The sequence below is a fragment of the Sinocyclocheilus anshuiensis genome, unplaced genomic scaffold (assembly GCF_001515605.1).
Source record: "Sinocyclocheilus anshuiensis isolate Anshui unplaced genomic scaffold, SAMN03320099.WGS_v1.1 scaffold689, whole genome shotgun sequence".
Taxonomy (NCBI): domain Eukaryota; kingdom Metazoa; phylum Chordata; class Actinopteri; order Cypriniformes; family Cyprinidae; genus Sinocyclocheilus; species Sinocyclocheilus anshuiensis.
Window position 1 is genome coordinate 255,159 of NW_015536490.1, and position 15,242 is coordinate 270,400.

Genomic DNA, 15,242 nt, shown 5'->3' on the forward strand with positions numbered 1-15,242 from the left:
AACGAATTACGTTACTTTTTAAATCTGGGCTGGGCTTGCTTGTTTGCTTTTAATATAAAAAGTTCTATTTTTGGCAAATGTAAAAGCCCTTTCACACCAAAAGCCTCAGGCTGAAGGAAATGTAAATTCGCGTCTGTACAGTCGAACACAGAAGAAGAAAGTTCAACACTCTTCAGCAATTAAAAAAGAAAAAGAAATGTTAGCTTATCTTGTGTAATTTTTGCTTATTAGTATGGTTGAATTGGATCATCGAAGGTCAGCAGCAAATTGGTTAATAAAATGGGATTAAATACGTAAAGGATATTTCTATTATTTAACATATTTAATTATTGCAGCCTTGCGCCATATGCTGAGTTGCTTTTAACTGTTTTTATTAATTTTGAGGAAAAACTAAATCTGTTTTTTTTTTTGTTTTTTTTTAGTGAGTGAGATGAATTAAAGCATGTTCACATTTATTCTAGAACTAGAGTAACATCTTACTCCCGATTTCTCTCAACATGGGCACAGGAGAGCATTCAGTCAATAAACGGGGAAAAAACGTAACTGGCGTTACTTATTTGAAAAAATAACTCCGATATTTTCTTGTAAATTAAAAAGTAATGCGTTACTTTACTAGTTACTTGAAAAAGTAATCTGATTACGTAACTCGCGTTACTTGTAATGCGTTACCCCCAACACTGGTGGTAAGTTTAAGCACGTTCAAATTTGTAATCCTAATCATAAACAACGGTAATAGTTATCAATTGCTATGGATCTTGATAAAGTAATGATTTGAAAACGGTTCTATGGAATATATTGTTAACACAGGTTGATCACGCACCTGGTGAGAGCAGAACAATGGCTTTCAGACAGCTGTATTCAGCAGAATCCACCTGCAGTCGTGCCAGCTTGTCCACCTGGTCCTGGAAAACCCGCACCTGGTCCATGAAGGACACGACACGGTCAGCGGGCATGGGGGAGGAGTGAAAGCCGGCAGCTGCCAGCAGGGGCGCCGTGTGCAGAGGCAGAGCCGACTGAGCTGCATTCAGGATGAACAGTTCACTCCAGCTGAGCCTCAGAAGGGCCACCTGCTCCGACACGGGCAGGTCAGGAAAGTAGGGAATATTCCGGGCCCACTCTATGGTACTGAAGAGCAGCCGGGCTGCCAGTTCACATATATTGTCGATGCCCATGACGGAGCTGTTGGCTCCTGTGAGCTGCTGGCCGCACTGGGCTCCATAGCGGCTGCTGGGGTACGGCTCTGCTCTCAGCAGCTGAGAGATGAGCTCAGACACTGGCTGACCATTGAAGAAATCAGCACCCATGCCGTGACCTCCTCCAACATCTCCACCCACTCCAACCATGGAGGCTGGACTGATGCCTGCGTGGGAGGGAGGGATTCGACCACGCTGGACCGCTGGAAAAAAAAACAACAGAGAGAAAGGAACCATCAATATAATGACACAAACAGAAAGGATGATACAGGTAACATGAAACTAGCAAAGCTATGTAGGAAACTGTTTGGGAAATGGTCAGATATAAATAGACTATAAATATTTAGATAATATTTATTACAAATATATATCACTGGTTTGCTGACCTTCTTTCCTCATACCGACCCGGAAACACTTCTTCAGACGGCAGTACTGACACTGGTTACGGTGGTGCTGATCAATCTGACACTCTCTGTTTGACCTGTGAAGACAGTTTAGATACCTTTGAGCCAAGAGAATACAAGAGATAATTTAAGATTTAGCACTTTTCAAAAGATAATGAGCATTCAGATCAACAGTGAAACGTTGCCAGGTGTGAACATCACTATTTACAGATAGCATGATATCTTCCCTGAATGTTATATTATAATCTCTGCAGATACGGACCATTTAAGTCATTATTTAATTCTAATATTATCTGTGTAATGCTGAAATTCTGTGCAGAATAAAGGCAGATCTGAGGAAGACTGTGCTACATTGAGACTTGACATAATGGCACAAAACACTCGTTTTTACATACCAGCTTCAAATTAAAGACACAATTACCCTTATAAATGCATGAATAAATGATCAATGATTTGCAATGAGTGTTTCCCAAAAAATTGTCACAATCCCTAAAACTAGTACAACTGCTATATATTTAATATAAAAAGGCAAGATTGACTGAACTTCACTGAATGTTGAGGAATAAAAATAAACGTATGTGAACAAAACCAAGTCGTTTAAAAACCTGTGAGCTTTAGGTCTTCTGTGTTGATAAGACAAATTCTAACTCAATAACACACTAATAAATAAAAATAGTTCAGTTGCAGGTGTAATCCAATAAATAAAGCTGAATGTGCATTAATCTCTGTCTTTTCTGAGTTGTCATGTGTGAAGAGCTCTCCAGTGATTCTCCGGTAAATTATCACATAACCTTGGCACAAACACAAAGGACACAGTTCTGTCTGTTCATTCATTCCTAAAGTTCCCATGGCAGCAAGGCTAATGTTAGATCTGCTGTAAGAGGCCAATTATACAACATGCACAATAGTGTTTCAACGGCCATGTACCTTTGTGCAACATCATTCATAATGGCTTGGTATTTTACTGGGTTGGGAAATGAAAATGTTAGCATGTAGCTATTACGGCATACTGTGGATATTTTTGTAATTCTGTTTTCTCCCAGAACATTTTATAAATAAGTCAAGCCATCATTAAGTCTTACTGACTTGGTCAAATATGTCTGTGCTCAACAAAGAAATGCTTTTGACATAATATGATATCCAGAAGCCAACAGTAGGCCTACACATCCAGACTGTCCAAATGTCCTGTTGCGATCACAGTTGCTTAAGACAAAGAACTCAGTTAGCGATTAATTAGCTGGTGGTCAAGTCACCAAGTCGCTGTTCTAGACTTTCAGCTTCTTGATTGTGATGTATCTTGCTGCTGTTTATTTACATACATTTGAACTCTGCTCAACTTGTCACATTGCCAACAGTTCCTGTTACTCCAGTTGTCTCAATTTTGAAAATGACAGACTGTCGGTTGCTTCAGTTGCGGTCAGTATGAGTGCTTTACAGCCAAGAAAGAGAGAGCTTGTATTGCTAGTCGTTTGTCAAGTTGTTCCTGGTTAGGACAAGATGTACGATAGAGTTCAACTAAAAATGTTTTGATGCAATGTGAAAGAAAGACATCTTTACTTGCAGAAAACGGCCTAAATCCTAATATTAGTATTAATCTTACTTGATTAACATTCTCGCAGGGCTCGACAGCATTTTACTGACATTTGTGACTACGAATAGATGTGTAAAATGTATTTAGGAGCACGTGTATGAATTAAAACGTCCCTCAGTTTTATGAAAAGTTAAGCTCATAAAAAGCCTTAAGCGTCTTAAATTAAATAACAAACGTCTTAATTATGATTTTAAGAGATTTTAAATTTGCTGACAGGAATCGCGAAACGGACTAATGCTTTTATTCATCTTTTATTCATCTTTTCATTAAATAAGAGCGCTGCACGTTTCGAAGTCAAAACGCAGTGGGTGTTTGCGCGTTCAACAGGTTCGTGGTTTCAGAGCAGCTCGCAAAAAATGCATTCATTCCAAGCAATTGCTTGATTGATTTACTGTTAATGAAATTATTACATTGCTTATGTCATTTTTACTCCATGGTTATATTGTAACATATTGTAGAGATGGATGTAAGAATGCATATTTCGATCTCCCATACCCATTTAATTAAGCAGCCAGATAAAGCATTTCAAAATAAGAGTCCCGCTGTATTTTGGCCTTTATACTTAAAAGCCCCACAAAGAGTGTGTGTGTGTGTGTGTGTGTGTGTGCGTGTGCGTGTGTGTGTGCGTGTGCGTGTGTGTGTGTGTGTGTGTGAAAAATAATTAAAAACCTATTTATTTTTTTCATTGAGCCTCTACATTTTTCATGTTTATTTTAAAGGTGCCATAGAATGCAAAAATCACTTTTATAAGGTGGTTGAACACAGTTGTGTGGCCGCAGTGTGTGAAAACAACCAGCCTATAATGGTAAAAATCCACCCACTCATTTTTTTATAATCCCAATAAATCATAAACAGTCTCTCCAAACAAGTGGTTCCAGGTTTCTCACTACTATGACGTCATACTCGGGAAAGTCCCGCCCATTTGTGACAATCTCTGCCCTATTAGCATAGACACAGCCCTGAGTGAGAAGCAGCAGTCCGCCATTACTGTTTTCTTGCTGTAGCTGCTTGAGATACAATGTCAGCACCAAAGGGCCATTACAAGTGTCGTGTGTTGGGATGCACCAACGAACATAGGAGTCCCATAGATCGCTGAGGACACGGTGGTTAAATTTAATTTTCGAAGGAAATGTCCTGGAAAAAAACGGAAAAGTCCTATATGTTTGTGCTAATCATTTTACGCCGGACTGCCTCACAAACGAGGGTAAGTTCAGCGCTGTTGTGCAAAGTTTGCTTCTGAAAGAGGGATCGATACCAACGCTTTGTGTGCAAACGTCCAGACTCCAGACAAAGTAAGCACCACGCGTCATATTTTGTTTTCCAAAAGAGCTTCTTGGCTCTCTGTAAGGCTAATGTTGCTAAAGCTACCATTGTCTCTGCCTGTTTTCACTGATGCTTCCTTCACGTGCCACCAGAATGATCGTAAATAGGAATGTGGTAGTTAAAAATTGCATTTGGAAGCAATGTGAAGTCAGTAACACGGACACCACCAGTTAAACCATAACACCGGTATGCCGGAGCATGAGCTCTTGTAGCTCCGTCCTCTTTTGAAAAGGGAGGCGGGAGCACCTGCTCATTTGCATTTAAAGGGACAAACACAAAAACAGCGCGTTTTGTCTCATTCCCTTAAAAGTAGCAACTTCAACAAGCTATAAAAAATTATCTGTGGGGTATTTTGAGATAAAACTTCACATACACACTCTGGGTACATCAGAGAACAATTTAAAATAGGCCTATTGTATCAATGCATTCTATGGCACCTTTAAATTGACTTAGGAGCACACATGCTCCTTGAGAAAAAAGTAAGCATCAAGCATTTATTATAGCATGATTACTATGATTTACTCATCTCCTTTATTGCAGGCTCTGATTCATGAGTTTGTAAATGTTCACTTACATAGGCCTACACTCTAATTTAAGTGTCAGTAAAAGGTTAACACAGTTCACAGAAAGTTCAGCCAAATTCCTTTGCCAAGCTGCATCTGGAAACACGGCGTGTGATTGGCTGTTGTGTCTGAGCAGTCACAAATCTTTTTGTTTATTTATTTACAGATGGTTCTGATTTGTTGAGCCTTCAGTTCCTTGCAAAAAAAAACTTACGATTGTGCCAGTTTGTTGTAATCACATTATGAATTGAATAAAAAAAGAATGTAAGTGGAAAACATGAACCTGTTTGCTAACCAATGTAAGACGATGTGATGGATAATGCATCTGTGTCTCACCTGCAGGTATAGTTGAGGTTCCGTCTGATGCTCCTCTTAAAGAAACTCTTGCACCCTTCGCAGGTGAAAACACCATAGTGCTTCCCACTGGATTTGTCCCCACACACCCCACAGTCCACCACGCAGGCCTTGTCCTCCTCGCCACCTTCCGTGTCGCTGTTCCCCGCCCCGGGCGAGCTGCTCTCCTCTTCCCCCCGCAGGTAACCTTTCTCAACGAGTCCATTAGCGCTGCCATTGGGGTTGGCCCATCCCCCGCTCACCATGGCCATTTCTGTGTTCACCAGCAGGAGCTGCTTGAGAACCCTTCCCACGTCGAGAATTCAGAGCCGCCCCGGAGCGAATCCCTTTAAGCTGCAGACAGTAAGCCGAGCAAGTCAGACTCGGAGGAGAAACACGTTTAACAGCACTCTGAAGTAGAGGTCTACACAGAGGACCCGAGACCCGAGGACCCGGGACCCGACCCGGGATCCGTACGGATTCGGGGCTATATTTTAAATGGTCAGCCGGGTCCGGGTCGGGTCCCAATCTATTACTTCGGGTCCCGGGTCTGTTTAACATTGTGTGTAATACCCGAGTCGATTGGACTCGGAGAACACCCGGCCGTTATCAGAGTCAGTCAGCGCTGTGCGTGTGTTGTTTTGTAACTTTCAACTTGTAAAATTAGGATGAGAAAAGTGTGAGTCGGTAATTTGAAATAAGGTGGAAAAACACGAGCGACGTCATCAGAAGCAGGGTGGGAGGAGTTAATGCACACGCGCGGTGATAATGGATACCTTCATGAGTGATGTGAGTTATTATTGATTATTTTTTAAATAATATTATGAATGAACCGTCTTGTTATATCTAAAATTTTTGCTCAGACTCGGCTCAGAGAGCACAGAGATGATAGCAAATAAGTAAAGCTAACGTCAGCAGCTATGGCACTGGACGAGCAATCGTTATTATAATCCAAATGGGCAAACAGTCTAAATTATTATGCAAGTTGACTCGAGATACAAAAAAAAGCTAAACTGCAAAGTCGCATTTGTCATCCGTCACCGTGACAGCAAGTGGACTTTTGAAACTGGAATAATGAGTGGATTACGCATTTCAATTGGCAAGAGAGGAACAACACGGATGGAACTTTCTTGGCCAGGAGGATTGTGTGCATCACAGACAGGTACAAGGGCGAAGGCTTCTTACATTAGGTAAGACAAAACGTTTAATTTTCGCAACTTAATTATCGACTTGTTAATAGCAATTTGCTGTGGAATATGTGCCGATCGGGTACACTCGGGTCTGTGTCTTCCCTGCTGGGTTCAGGTCCATCTTTCAAATAATTGACGGTCCGCGTCGGTTCCGGGTAGTACATTTTTGACATTTCTCGGTTCTGCACGGGCCCGGGTCCAACTTTCAAAATAATAGACGGGTCCGGGTCGGTTCAGTGTAGCACATTTACGGGTCTCTTCGGGTTCGGGTACGAATTTTTGGACCCGTGTAGACCTCTACTCTGAAGACCTCCGAGGCTTACCGGGCTGACATGTTTTTGTCATGTCAAAATCCCTGTTGCTTTCTTCAAAGCCCTCTGAAGATCTCAAGATCCCTTTGATTCAATGAGCAGTTCAGAGTTGGACTCGCCCTTTTCACAGGAAACAATATAAACGCACCGAGACTTCAGGGAAAAAGACAAGCTGCACAGCTCTGAGACGTGGATGAAATGAAACTCCTTCTCAGCTAGCAGCCGCCGTGACATTACACCAGGAAAACCTACTCTACGTGCCCCCTAGTAACCAACAAGTTAAACCAGTTCCTTAGGTACTGAGAAATAATGCGGTCGTGTTTAGAAAGGTTGAGGGTATTACATGTCACTTGGGTAGGTTTGACTCAACCTGCCAGTGTATCTCGTGTTTACTTGTTCACATTTTAGTCTGGAAAATCACAAATGAGATCACTTAGCATCTCGGTTGTTTCTCCTGGACAGCAATGAGATTAAAAGGAGAGCAAATGGAGACGAAGTTAAGCCTCCTGCTTCCCAGATTGTTGCTTCTGTGAAGAGCTCCCCTCTAATCTCATAAGTGTCTCCTCTAGTTTCAGAAGAGTTTCTCAGCAGTGTGCTCAGAAGACACCAAAGTCTGTGAGGTCAAACATTTTCTCATCAAACTCTTCCAAGAATTCATTTTATAGCTTTATGGTTTTACTGTACATCAACAACGGTCTCATTTGTGTCTACTACTGTAATTTTAGAAGGAAACATCTGAGACGAAGTTGATAGCTGAGAACTTCACTCCCCAATAAAATGATCTTCTGGGGTTATCTAAACATCATATAATCCAAAAGGCACGGCTTCCTTTAATCTTACGCATCCTCAGGGACATCTTTTTTGTCTGTCAATGCAAACAGCATAAGATTTGCCATAAATGTGTATTTTTATTGGAATTTTAATATTTCACCCTCATTTACTTTCATAAATCTGTTTTACTCTAGGTAGAAAAAAAAGTTACACTCAGGACCTTAAGGATAAATATGTCTATCAAAACTGTGATATCTTGCATTTTATTGTTAATAGGCTTTGATTCTGTCAGCAAAGCTTCAAAAAAATGTTTAACTTTTTTTTCATGTTTACTATTTTGTAATTGATGGTGCCATTTTCTGATATTTGGCCATTGGAGCAAATAAACATATATATTTTTTCAATTTCAAAAGGGCAATTGAATTGAAGTTATGTCATTGTAATTGTGTGGATGTATTGGTATTGATACCGAGAATGGATTATTAAAAAAAAAATAATAATAATAATAATAATGCATCAAAGTTAATATTGCTTCCAATCACTAACATATCCAAGACTGTAATAATCCTAAAAAATAAATAAAAATAAAAAATATAATAAAAATATCTACTTAGCATTTAGTATATAGAAATTTGATTGGAATAGATTTTTTGTGTGTGTGTGTTTTCATTAAACAAAACAACAGAGGCAGTAAACAAATTACATTTTGCATTTGCAATTGCATTTACAGGGTTAAAATCCTTTTAAAAAATGTATTTTTGGTACTATATATACAGTGGGTACGGAAAGTATTCAGACCCCCTTAAATTTTTCACTCTTTGTTATATTGCAGCCATTTGCTAAAATCATTTAAGGGTCTGAATACTTTCCGTACCCACTGTATATTTAATCAGGGCTGATGTTGGTAAAAAAAAACTGTCAGTAAAAGCATAAAAATAAAAATTGAATATAATATTTTAATGACATTTTTTGACACTAACATTTTTGTCCTAAGGACCTCTGAGTAACTATTTTTATAATTTATGCATAAGGGTTAAGCTGCTTCCCAAACAGCAGAAAACCACAATGCCAAACATGCAGACAGCAACCTGGCTAATGATAAACCGAGCTCAGCCCCCACCCTGCATGCTCCTCAAAGACCAAAGTTCAAGAAAGTTCCTTGCTCTTTCACTTGGTTAAACAACACAATCCTGAATGCTCTTGCAACTTAGCATGAAGCACCTTTTGGCCGAGTCTCAGTACAGTCTGTGCTCTATGAGCGAGAGAGAGAGTCTCAAGTACCTTGTTTCGTCAGTGCCGGTTGGTCCAGCCGTATGGTCTCCGGGGCCTCAGCATTCCCAGGAACCGACCTTAAGCTCTTTTAGCAGTCTGCTGCTTCCCGTGCCCTGCCTTTCTCCATTCATCAGTAAATCACGAGATCCAACGGTCAGGAGAGACAGCTGACCCGAGCGTCTGTGGTGACTGGCCAACAAGCCTTGCTCTGTTCTCTGTCTCTCTCTTTCTCTCTCTCTCTGAGTAGTGGAGGACGAGCGAGCGTGTGTCTGTGTGTTCAGGGATTTGACACTGCTATTCAAGCCCTCTGGTTGCCATGGCACCGGCTGCCTTATAAGGGTAATAGAGTCAAAGAGCAGTGAGTGGGCTGTAGCCACTCTACACAAACAACCAGGAATGCGTTACCACACACACACGGTTAACCCCTCCAGGGATGACCATAGGTACACTCAGTATGCGTCTAGGGACGGAGAAGACCTCCTTAGTGAAGATCTAAACATTAGAAGATGTGTCAGTGTGATTGAAATCAGATCACAATGCAGAATATAGCCAAAGATTTTAGTTTTACAACTGTAGACAGTTCCTCAGCAAACTTCAGCTTGGACGTTGTCTAGTACACTAGACAGTAGTATTTCATCAATCATCGTGTAATATTGTTGAAAGAAGTCATTGTTTTATGTGGATGTATGTTTTGTATTGAGCTGGTGTAAATGTGGTGTTTTGGTGCAGTGAAGAGCTTTGAGCTGCTTTGTTAATCTGATTTAGAGCTTTTTTAGATCACTCTCTGTGGAGGAAGCTCTCAGAAATCTTTTTGTCTCCTCGTCTGATTGTTTTGGCTTTTACACTGCTGAAAGAGATGTCTTGAAGCAAGCAAAGCTGGTCTTAATTGAAGGATGGTCTGGCTGGTTTCTCAGCAAACAGGTTCAGGTGGTAAAATTGGTGGTACAACCCAAAAAGTTATTTTTAAAAGCTCAAATGAAATTCAAAAGTTACAAAATTTGTAAAGACTGTAAAGAAAATAAATAGCTTTTTAACTTAATGGTTGCACCACTTTTATTTATTTATTTTTTGTTACTAAAAATTTGTTGAAAGTCGTGTCACTTTTTAAAAATAGATTAAGATACATTTCTATAAACATGACACAAGATTTGTAAACTATACTTTTTTAAAATTCCTTTTCTTTATCTTATACATGCTTCTGTATGATAAGTTGTCAAAACAAACAAAAAAAAATGAAGTAATCAGTTACATTTACTTTTTAAGGGAATACATTCAAATTGCAGAACTGGCAGATTTTTATTTTGTACTCATACATGTTAACTGCTCCTAACTTGGAATAACTTAACATCAGTCTTGCACAAAATCATTGTATAAGACTTCATTTTAACATTTACTCTCCCTTTCGAGTGCCATAGTAAAGCATGCTTGGAAGTAGAAATCCCAGTCTGAATTAAAAGAAACAAGTTCATTAAACTCAAAACAATGAACCAATTCAGATTACTTAAAGGGATAGTTCACCCAAAATTTAAAATTTGATGTTTATCTGCTTACCCCCAGAGCATCCAAGATGTAGGTGACTTTGTTTCTTCAGTAGAACACAAACGAAGATTTTTAACTCCAGCCGTTGCAGTCTATCAGTCGTATAATGCATGGCAATGGTAACAAAATCTATGAGAGTAAAAAAAACATGCACAGACAAATCCAAATTAAACCCTGCGGCTCGTGACGACACACTGATGTCCTAAGACACGAAACGATCGGTTTGTGCCAGAAACCGAACAGTATTTATATCATTTTTTACCTCTAATACACCACTATGTCCAACTGTCTTTGGGCGCGCGCACGGCATCCGGTACGTGAGGTGTGTACGCGCTCTGGCGTAGTTTACGCAAGCGCCGGAAGTGATCTCTCGCGCGTATACGTCACTCATTGTTTACACAGTGCACAGTCATTGTAGGTACGACGGCTAATCAAAATGGTACTTACTTGCTTGCGCTTATCCGGATTGTTCAAACCGACTTAAAACTAAAAGATTACGTTCTCTCGCGCAAACTCATTCGGGAGTGGTGACTTTCCACGTATTCCCAACTTCTGAGCCTGCTCGCCTGAAGTTATGGTTGATTGCTCTTCGGCTGGATATCCACACACCCATTAATGTAACTACGCCAGAGCGCGTACACACCTCACGCACCGGATGCCGTGCGCGCGCTCAAAGCAGTTGGACATAGTGGTGTATTAGAGGTAAAATATGATATAAATACTGTTCGGTTTCTCACACAAACCGATCGTTTCGTGTCTTAGGACATCAATGTGTCGTCACGAGCCGCAGGGTTTAATTTGGATTTGTCTGTGCATGTTTTTTTTACTCTCATAGATTTTGTTACCATTGCCATGCATTATACGACTGATAGACTGCAACGGCTGGAGTTAAAAATCTTCGTTTGTGTTCTACTGAAGAAACAAAGTCACCTACATCTTGGATGCCCTGGGGGTAAGCAGATAAACATCCAATTTTCATTTTTGGGTGAACTATCCCTTTAAGAAGTGTCTGTTTCGTGAACTCAAAAGAAAAAAAAGTTCTAAATAATAATGACATTTAATTTGATTGAGCTAATTTGTTTTAATTGAACGTTTGTCCTCTGCTCGCTTTGCTGAAAAATAAAACCAAATGTTAAAAAATAAGAATATTAATAAAAATGTTAAAAAAAAAATGTCCTTTATACTTTTGTGCAGCTTTAGTACTACTAGTTTATGCTTCAGAATGAGCGTTGCAACACTTTTGTATGATAGCTGTTTTATTACAATGAATCGCATTTGATAAATATGTCACTTGTATAGAGAAAAATGTATATAAATACAGAAACAGAAATCGATTCTACTGATTGAACTAATTTGTTTAATTTAGATTTTTCCTACTCAAACCAATGCATTTTTTTAGCACTAGGTTTACAGTGATTCTTTGTATCTTGTTCATGTCATGTTTATTCTTTTACGCCATTTGTTTTATAAAAATCACTCACTGCTTTACTGATTTGCATCCTACAAAATCCAGATGGCACAGATTTCGAGCTGTTTGTCCTCTGCTCTCTTTGCTTGCTGTGTTTGTTTTCACTCTCTGTGTGTGTTTCCAGATTTCTGGGCTTGAATTGTTGGTCTTTGATCTGGAATGCAGCCCTTCCTGGATTCTGATCACTATCTCTACAGTCTCTCTTTCTAACATATAAAAGCCAATATTTATCTCAAATGATCATAGATAATTTATCTAATACACTAGCCATCCAGTCGCTATTTTAGCCCTTTTGTTTAAAATTCAATCTTTAAATTCTATTCTGCCCTCAATTCTTTCCTTTTATAGTATATGAGATTGGTTTTATTCTGATCTGATTTTTCAGGAAAAAGCTGTTTCACCAATGCTGTGGTCATACGGCATTAATAGTCCAGCCGGCCTGAGCTCTTGGTTCAGGTGTTGAGGAATGTGGTAAGAGGGTTTAAACTTTAACCATTTCATAGGTGCAAAACCATTTGCCCAAGCAACACGCACTGAACTCTCTTGCCTCTATTAGCGGCGTGGTGCTCTCTGACCCGTGCGAGAGGTCTGCCTGCTGATGTTGTGGGACCTTTGACCTTAACAGAGAGACGGAGCAACAGACACTGACCAGCACACTGCATGCAGCAAGCCATACAGGAACATCTGCTCGGCCTCAGCGGAGCACGGCAGGGCCGCGAATCAACATCCTCCACCCTGAGAAAAAGAGAGCAAACTGCCCTCATTTGGTGGGAAAGTCACACTTGAGCAATTGTTATTCAAATGAGTTGACCTCAGTATTGATTACGAGGTTTTTAAAGATGTCTATCACAAACTAAATATTTAGTCAAGAGTCATTTTAATGTTATTGAGATACTATTATAGTTTTTATATTTTATATTTTCCTTTTTTTTTTTAATTCTTGTTAGTTTTAGTAATTTGTTGTGCGTTTTTAGTAGTTTTTATTTTTTATATGTCTATATAGTTTTTATGATTTTTTTTATTACAGTGTTAGTTTGTTATTTTATTACATCACGTTAAACTAAATTAAAATGAGAAATTATATAAAAATAGCTGAAATTAGTTTGAAAATAGTTTTTTATACTAATTTCATCTAAAGGTTTTTTTTTTTTTTTTTTTTTTTTAAAAAAAATTTTAAAGCAAAAAAAGTTTTTTCAAAGTTGATAAGATAAGAAATGTTTCTTGTGAAACAAATCAGCATATTGGTTTTTTATGGTTTTAATGTTAGTTTTAGTTCATTATAATAACCTTGGTTCCACTAAACAAATGTGGAATAATTCTTATAATTCTTGAATATGTTCCTGTAAAATCATAATACACCCCCTTCAAGCAAATAACTTTAGTGCAAATAAAAGCATATACTATTACCATTTTCACTTTTTTTATTTTTCCTCTGCTTTTCTGCAGCTTTTGTACTACTACACTGATAAAAAAAATAAATGTAAAACAAAAACACAATATATTATTAATATAAAGAATATAAATATTTAATATAAAGAATTTTCTGTATTGTTTTTTTTTACAGGTGTTATGCATGTATTTTGATTTTGATTTACAAAAAAAAGTCTAGCAGAAAATGACTGGTATATATTCTTGTTCTTTTTTTTACAGTGTTGTTTATGCTTCATAATGACTATTGCAACACTTTTGTTTGAGCATTTTTATTACAATTAATTGCATTTGATAAACTTGTCACTAGGATAGAGTAAATGTATATAAATACACCTGTTCATTTGAATTTAACAGAAACCGATACCCTTAATTTCTGTTGCAATATTGAAAATGTAGCTGTAATGATTAGCACACGTAAATAAATACCCCACGATAAAAGTACACAACTACCTTTCTCCAGCCTAGACAGAGAAAACGGGATGGAGAAAGAGGGAAAGAAAAGGGGTCAACTGAGGTGATTCTAGGGGCTCTAATACGCTCAATGAAGACATCTTATAGGGTAAAGGGATTACAAACCTGCTCCCTTCACTGAAGGCCCTGCTGCCTGCTTTCACCTCTAAGATTCTTACTCTCTTAATCTGTCTCTTACTGGAAAAGAGAGTTAGGCTTTTACGTGAGGTCAGTGTTTGTGTGCGGCGCAGTGGTTTTGGGTCAGCCGACGCTACGTGTGTATTCAGTCTAGCGTTGATATGTTTATTGAAGAGTTAGTTCACCAAAACACTGTCAAGATCCAAAAAGCACAATAAGCATGGTCAATATAAGAGTCATTGTATAATATACAAGTGTCAAACAATATGCTTTCTCAATAAAACAACTATTGGTGTCAGTGTAGCTTACCTGCTGGTTGCCATGTTTAATCATTAAACACCATTTTGATATTACAAAATCATTTTTTGAAGAATATCCCCACTATAAAAAATGGCTGTGAATTTAACGGTAAAAGACTGTAAAAATGCTACAGTACAAACCTGTTAAATGGTTAACGGTAAATTCCCCTACTATATACGGTGAAAAACTGTATTGGACATTACATGTAATTTTACAGTAGTATACCGTTTTTGGAAGTGAAAAAATTTATAATTTACAGTGAATAACCGTAAATTGACATTCCCAGAATTCCCTGCGTTACATTTCAAATTTGATGTTTTTTTGTTGAAATAACTCTGTTTCTTCTTAGTTTTTTCTTATCAGTTTTGTATATTAGGGTTTGTGTTACACCTAATGTTGTTAAATGAATGTTTATTGCATTATTTCAGTTTCATGTGTGTTACCATGATGGTGTTTAGTGTTTGTGTGAATGACACTGTGCACCTTCTATGTATGTTATTATTTAAAAGCTGCTTGTGATGGGCTTTGGTTCATCATGTGACTTTCTCATCACCACCTGCATTTGGTGGTTATCGGTGTATTACAAAGGTACAAAACAGATTCCAGTACTTCAATAGGTTGATATATTAACATTACATCAGTTAATGAAATTACAGTATTTAACTGTAAATGTAAGTTAAAACCATTAAACCTAAAATGTTGCTACCGTATTTTTTACAGTAAAATTCCGGCAACCACAGCTGCCGTAAATTTTACAGATTTTTTTTTACAGCGCCCATTTGTGTTTCATTTGAAGAAAGTCAGTCATACAGGTTTGGAACGACATAGGAGTGAGTGCATGTTTTCACCCATTTTTCCACCCTTTAATAGTCTGTTGGACAACCGAAATGAAAAAGAGAACAGAAAAACCACGTTCAGTCATTTGATCAGGGTCAGATGTTTTTTTTTTTTTCTAAATAGCAGCA

General features: G+C 38.3%; 1 protein-coding gene across 1 annotated transcript in view; it reads right to left on the bottom strand.

Annotated features, from left to right (window-relative positions):
• Window positions 1-9,208, bottom strand: part of LOC107685149 (nuclear receptor subfamily 2 group F member 6-like) — a 12,675-nt gene extending 3,467 nt beyond the window's left edge. The window contains exons 1-4 of the mRNA XM_016481670.1: window positions 8,961-9,208; window positions 5,411-5,761; window positions 1,580-1,674; window positions 821-1,396 (exon numbers count right to left, since the gene is read on the bottom strand). Of these exons, the coding sequence (XP_016337156.1) occupies window positions 821-1,396; window positions 1,580-1,674; window positions 5,411-5,679 (940 nt within the window). The 5' untranslated portion in view covers window positions 5,680-5,761; window positions 8,961-9,208. The remainder of the gene's footprint in view (window positions 1-820; window positions 1,397-1,579; window positions 1,675-5,410; window positions 5,762-8,960) is intronic.
• Between the last annotated feature and the right edge of the window lie 6,034 nt (window positions 9,209-15,242).